The sequence below is a fragment of the Arachis ipaensis genome, chromosome B03 (genome assembly GCF_000816755.2).
Source record: "Arachis ipaensis cultivar K30076 chromosome B03, Araip1.1, whole genome shotgun sequence".
Classification (NCBI taxonomy): Eukaryota; Viridiplantae; Streptophyta; class Magnoliopsida; order Fabales; family Fabaceae; genus Arachis; species Arachis ipaensis.
Window position 1 is genome coordinate 436,642 of NC_029787.2, and position 6,455 is coordinate 443,096.

General features: G+C 39.3%; 2 protein-coding genes across 3 annotated transcripts in view; one reads left to right on the plus strand and one right to left on the minus strand.

Moving 5' to 3' along the window:
• LOC107632434 (bidirectional sugar transporter NEC1-like) lies at positions 1,818-4,391 on the plus strand. The gene is made up of 5 exons (XM_021120106.1): positions 1,818-1,948; positions 2,647-2,775; positions 2,879-3,089; positions 3,411-3,797; positions 3,883-4,391. Exons 1-5 carry the CDS (start codon positions 1,818-1,820, stop codon positions 4,087-4,089), a joined length of 1,065 nt encoding a protein of 354 aa, XP_020975765.1. The 3' UTR covers positions 4,090-4,391.
• LOC107629467 (plastidic glucose transporter 4-like) overlaps positions 5,080-6,455 on the minus strand; it is a 4,881-nt gene continuing 3,505 nt past the window's right edge. For both annotated transcript variants that reach the window (XM_021117654.1, XM_021117655.1), the window contains one exon: positions 5,080-5,812. In XM_021117654.1, the coding sequence (XP_020973313.1) occupies positions 5,147-5,812 (666 nt within the window). In that variant the 3' untranslated portion in view covers positions 5,080-5,146. The remainder of the gene's footprint in view (positions 5,813-6,455) is intronic.

The window sequence follows — 6,455 nt, forward strand, 5'->3', positions numbered from 1 at the left end:
GATGCCTCCAAGTTCATTGACTCCCAGTTGATAACCGGGACGGAAGAGCATTTTCATGCAACCGAGCTGTCCGGACAGGCGAGGTGGATGTATCGCACCTTGCTTCGTGGGGCCGTGATAGCTCGGAAGGCTGAGTTTGAGCTATCTGGTATGGAGGTGCTTCGGAGGAAGCTTGAGTCTTCTGTTAAGGCGAATAACGACTTTAAGGCTCAAGTTGAGCTCCTCCAGGGTCAGCTGTCCGAGATGGGGGGAAAGCTTAATGCTGCTGAGGAGAAGTCGTCATTCTTTGTTTCAGCGCCGTTTCTGTTAGGTGAGCCATCTCCCTTGTTTCTTCGATCAAGTCTTTCTCAACCGCTTCGCTTATGCCCGCGAGGAGTAGTCGGGGGCTTGGTTCGCCGATTTCAACTGGTATTACCGCGTCGACCCCATAGGTTAGGCGAAAGGGGGTTTCCCCCGTGGCGCTTTGCTCGGTTGTCCGGTAAGACCATAAGACTGAGGGGAGTTCATCGGCCCAGTTTCCCTTCTTACTGTCTAGGCGCTTCTTTAGCCCAAGAAGGATGACTTTGTTAGCGGCCTCTACCTGCCAGAACTCGAACTTGGTCGATTGCTCATAGATGACCCCTGCTGGGCTTTCCAAGATGACCCCTGCTCCTCCGGACGTTTGGTTGGAGGCTCCGTCCACATGAAGCCTCCACCGTGTGCCCGTTTCCTCGGGAGGATCGCCCGTTACCTCCACTAAGAAGTCAGCCATTGCCTGTGCCTTGATTGCATGTCGAGGCTCATACTGTAGGTCATATTGTGAGAGCTCGATGGCCCAGGTCATCATCCTTCCAGCCAAATCAGGTTTTTGCAGTATTTGCCGAATCGCCTGATCTGTCCTCACAACTATACGGTGACTCTGGAAGTATTGTCTTAACCTTCGGGAGGATACTAGGAGCGCCAGCGCCAGTCTTTCCAGTTTGCTGTACCTCAGCTCTAGCCCCTGGAGTGCCCTGCTCACGAAGTAGACGGGCTGTTGTGTCCTCGCTTCTTCTGTAACGAGGACCGCGGCAAGCGCTTCCTACTGATGTCGGTAAATTGGGTCACCGAGCCTTGCGGGAGGTTGTTAAACCACCGTATTGCCGGGCCCACTAAGGTGACCGGGAAAGCGCGACATCTGACCTCGTCTCCCACCCCTTCTAGGTTCATTCTGGCCTCGAAGGCCGTCAAGTGTTCTAGGGGGTCTTGTGTTCCGTCATACTTCATGTCTGTCGGTTTGTCAAAATGTTTTGGTAATCGGACCTCGAGTACAGAGCGGTGGAAAGGGGTCGCTCCTATTATGACAGGTCCTCGGGCAGTTCTTCTCGACTCATTGTTTGCGCCGATTTCGACCTCGGGGCGGTATTCCTGGCCGTCACCACGTTTACCACCGTGAGACCGTGGTCGTCACCCTCTGGCTCCTGTCGTCGTCTTGTTGGTCGGGATCTGTCCTCGTTGTCGTTGTCCCGGTTGCGTCTCCTTGGTTCCCTTATAAGGTGGGAGAAGTCGGCGAGCTTGCCGTCCCTGATAGCTTGCTCGAGGGCGTCCTTTAGGTCAAAGCAGTCTTGGGTCTTGTGCCCGTAACCCTTGTGGTATTCGCAGTAGAGGTTCTTGTTTCCTCCCGTCCTGTCCTTCAGTGGTCGGGGCTTCGACAGTATCCCCTTTTCTGCTATCTGTTGGTAAACTTCAGTGATCGATGCCGTGAGGGGGGTGTAGTTGGTGAACTTCCCAACTCGGGGGAACGGTTTGGATGGTTTGCTCGGACCGCCGTCCTTGGCGTGTTCCTTTGGTCATAGATAATGGGGTCGCGACTTCTTCTTCTGGGGCGTATCCGTTCCTCGGTGCTCTCCGACTCGCATTGGGGGCTCGGCGTGCGCCTCGAACGGCTTCTTGAACGGGAACGGGTGGGGCTCCGCTCTGGGGAGCGTTGGTCGTGCTCTCTTTCTGCTAGCCTGCGCTCTAAGTCTTGCATTCTGTGGCGTAGTTCTTGCATTATCCTGGCGTGGTTGTCACCCGTCCCCCCGAAGGGGCGTCTCTCGTGAGTCTGTGTCGCATCCCTCGGGGGCGACCGTTGCTGTTGCCGGGATTCCGTCGCGACGGCGCCTCCCCCGAGTATGGGAGGCGCTACCTCGGAACCAGTCCCAGTCTGGACCAATACGAAATCCATGAACGTCCGTCCCCACAGACGGCGCCAATGTTCGGTAGGTCGGGTACCGGACGATTCGGGTTAGGACCCTGAGGTCAATGCTTCGGATGGTGGAGAAGCTCGTCTGGCCGTGGTTTCCAGGTTCCGGGTGAGCGAGTACTACATACATTTTTTTATTTGATTATTATTCTAACTATTTTTAACTTTGATATTGTCTTGAATATGTTATATTTAGTTATTAGGTGGATATTTTTATAATGACATCTTTACATAAAGATAGTATTGTGGATTATTAGATAATTTAATATATTTGACTAATCATCTAAAGATTCACAATATCATCTTCACACGAAGATATCATTATGTAAGTATTCTTTAGTTATTATTACTCTTTCTATTTTTTATTCCAATATAGGATAGTCTCTATCAAAAAGGCTAGAAATCTTTGTTTTGTACTTTTTCAATATGTTATTCTCATAAAGGTTTACATCACAAAATTATAAGGGTAATGCCTATAGTAATTATATTATTTCGTTATTATTTACTGATTCCCTCTGTTTTGTTCTTATCATAGGTAACATTGTCTCATTCATGGTGTTCTTAGCACCCTTGTAAGTCCATTCTAAAACAATACAATATTACAAATTATATTAATCTGAATATCACTAGAAACTTATATATATTTGTTTGTGTTTAATTAAATTTATGATGCAGGCCAACCTTCTATACAATATACAAGAACAAATCATCTGAAGGATTTCAATCAATCCCATATGTGGTTGCACTTCTAAGTGCAATGTTACTGTTATATTATGGTTACCTTAAGACCAATGCAATTTTGATCATCACCATCAACTGTATTGGATGTGTTATAGAAGTTGCATACCTTCTCATGTATATTATATATGCTCCCAGGAAGCACAAGGTGAAACATTCATTATGCGAAATTCATAATTGAGAGCCGATAGATAACAATTTGGTAGAAACTCAGGTGCAGTCGACTTCACATGAAGTTGATAATTGAGAGTTGTTAGATAATTTGGCTGATTTGACTAAATTTTCATCTAACGGCTCTCAACTATCAACTTCACATGAAGTCGACTGCATCTGAGTTTTCACCTAACAATTTAATCAAACACGTTAAATCATATAACAATTTTTAACAACTGCACGTGAGTTTTCACCTTATTAGATGTTTTATACATTTGTTTCTAATTTCAAACACATTTGATGAATTATTGTACAGATTTCTACCTTGTGGATGATGCTTGGTGCTGATGTGGGTGGTCTTGGCATAACCATGATAATCACCACTTTCATTGTGAGAGGTGACAAACGTGTTCATGCAGTTGGTTGGATCTGCGCCATTTTCAACATTGCAGTGTTTGCTGCACCCTTAAGTATCATGGTAACTTTATATACATATTTTCATATTCAATTATTAATCTTCAACACTTTCACTTTCAATAAACATTATACATTTTTTATTAGCATCTTCTTGCATGAATTGCAGAGGAGGGTGATAAAGACTAAAAGTGTAGAGTACATGCCATTTTCTTTGTCCTTGTTTCTTACCCTCTGTGCTACCATGTGGTTTTTCTATGGACTATTCGACAAGGATTATTACATCATGGTAAGAAATTAAATAATATATCATATCTATTTAATATTTTATAAATAAAGAGTAACAATTCTGTTATTTGATCTATTTTTTTCAGCTTCCTAATGTGCTAGGATTTTTGTTTGGTTTCGCTCAAATGGCCTTATACCTCATATACAAGAATGCAAATAACAAAATTGAGAACAATATTCCGGAGCAACAACCAGAATGGGGAATCACAGTGCACACTGCACACCATGATTGTGATGGCAACAAAACCAATTTCCCTTCAGAGATGGAAATGAAAGATAATGATCAAGTTTGATATGATGTTAATGCTATGGAAGACTTAATGGTATTTAGGCACAGGCTAATAAATGCTATATAAATATATAAATATCAATAATAACATTATAATATAGGGAGTGTTGTTAATTTCCATGCATTTGACTATGTTATAAATTAAACTAGTGACTTTAGAGAGTTCCTATTTGGTTTGGTTGTGGTTAGTTGAAATTGAAGCAGAATCTTCAAATTCTGCATGGTTAATTTAGCGGTTTAGAAATTGTTACTAGGATGTACTTGTTGACTACATAATGAAACAGATCCTAGGTTCTGCTTCATAGGCTATATCACTTGTTTGGCTGTAATATTTTAAGACTATTTGGACTATACATATTTCATATATGAATATGTTTAGACTTTAGAGTTCAATTTTGATGTAATAAATATATGTTCTTTTAAAAGACTATAAATAGTTATTATTGCTAATATTATGTGATTGAATATCATACTATCACTATATTAAAATTAAATTTTTTAATTATGCTATAAATATATATATACACTAAAATCACCTACTAAAGTCAGCTATTAGTATAAAATACATGTTAAAATACAAATACACAATAAAAATAAATTAAACCAATACATATATTTATATATAAATATATTTGGCAGCTGATTATGATGTACAAATAGTATATTTGTAAATTTTATTAGGGTGAAATATATTTTCTGTCCCTAAGGTTTATATATATATTTTTTAAAATACCCATAACGTTTAATTTTAATTTTGTCCCTAACGTTTTCAATTTATTTAATTTTGTCTTTAATGTTTTCAATTTGTTTTAAAACTATCTCTAAACGTTTTTAATTTTATCCCCAACAGCCAACATTTCAGATAGAATAAACATCCATAGGTAATTTTGATACAAATCGAAAACGTTAGTGACAAAATTAAATACAATTAAACTTTAGGAATATTTTTGAAAAAAATCACATACAATAAAGACAAAAAGTATACTTTATCCAATTCATTATTTAATAGAAAAAACGAAATTATAAGATGATAAATAAACTACTATAGAATTATATGTTAACTAAGGATCAATACCAAACAACAAAGGAGACACCCTAAGCAAAGGCTCTAATGCACTTGGAAGAAACTTTCTAGCAAAGAGGAAACACATGTTGGTGGTGTTTCCATTGTAAACACACTTTGATCCAAACCTAATTTTGTTCAAAAACTCATAAGTAATGTTATAACTACTTGAACCAATTTCTCTTGGGTGAGGGCCTTCAGCAATTGACCAATCCACCCAAGTGATGCTACGTTTTGCGTTCATCTTGTAGTGCAACATTTGCAAAAGTGTGGGCAAATAATGTTCATCACAAAAGCATATCCCATGTGGAAGTGGAACACAATACTTCTTAAACAAAGGGATGTACTTAGTGTCTTTCACTATTTCAATTGCAATGTCACGCTTCACTTCAAACCATTGAGACCCCTTTCGAAAATTTGTTATGTTAACGATTGGCCACATTTTTGGATGGTATCTTCCGGTTCCCGGTCTTCCAGACATATCATATGATTCTAAGAAGCTAAGGTTTGTGTTCATGAGATAGTCATAGATTGCTTTGAAACCAAACAATGGAATGCATGATTCTGAGAGAAGAACAAAGCGTTGGTTGGATGAATCAAGAAGTGCATTAGCAAGAAGACGCCTCTCAGCATCTACAAGTGATGACAAGCCCCATGAAGTTGGCTGCCACACATTCAAACAAAAAAAAAAAGTGTTTAATTAATTTTGTTTGAATATATAAATGGTGTAAATTCACGTGAGGTTGATAACTAAGAGTTGTTAAATGATTAACGACTCTCAACTATCAATTTCATGTGAAGTTGACTGCACCTGAGTTTTCACCGATATAAATTTCTATAAAAGATATAAGAGAAAATGACAAATAAGTCATTGACCTTTTGATCCGTGGACATTTAAGTCCTCAAGGATTTGAAAATACATTTAAGTCCTTGACCTTTTTAAAACCTAGACATATTGATCCTTCGTGTTCACTTGGGTGATGGGTCTGTCAGACCCAACAGAAAAATTAAACATGACTTTCGTTGTACTGACCTGGTTGATATGGATGCACACGTGAAATAGTTTTTAAAATGGAATAAATTAGACCAAGGGATCGATGTGTCCAGATTTTCAAGAGGTCAGAGAGTTAAATGTATTTTTAAATTCTTAGGGACTTAAATATCCGCAAACCAAAAAGTCAGGGATCGATTTGTCATTTTCTCAAGATATAACTATCTTTAATAATGATTTTTATTTATTTCTTGTTATTTTATTAATAGAAATAATCTTAAATACTTTATTAAAATTTATTTATGATTAAAGTAGA

Coding starts and splice junctions, on each gene's coding strand:
- LOC107632434 (XM_021120106.1), top strand. CDS start 1,818: ATGGGGTCGCGACTTCTTCTTCTGGGGCGTATCCGTTCCTCGGTGCTC. Junction 1,949..2,646: donor CTCCGCTCTGGGGAGCGTTG/GTCGTGCTCTCT, acceptor ATTCTCATAAAG/GTTTACATCACAAAATTATA. Junction 3,090..3,410: donor ATGCTCCCAGGAAGCACAAG/GTGAAACATTCA, acceptor ATTATTGTACAG/ATTTCTACCTTGTGGATGAT.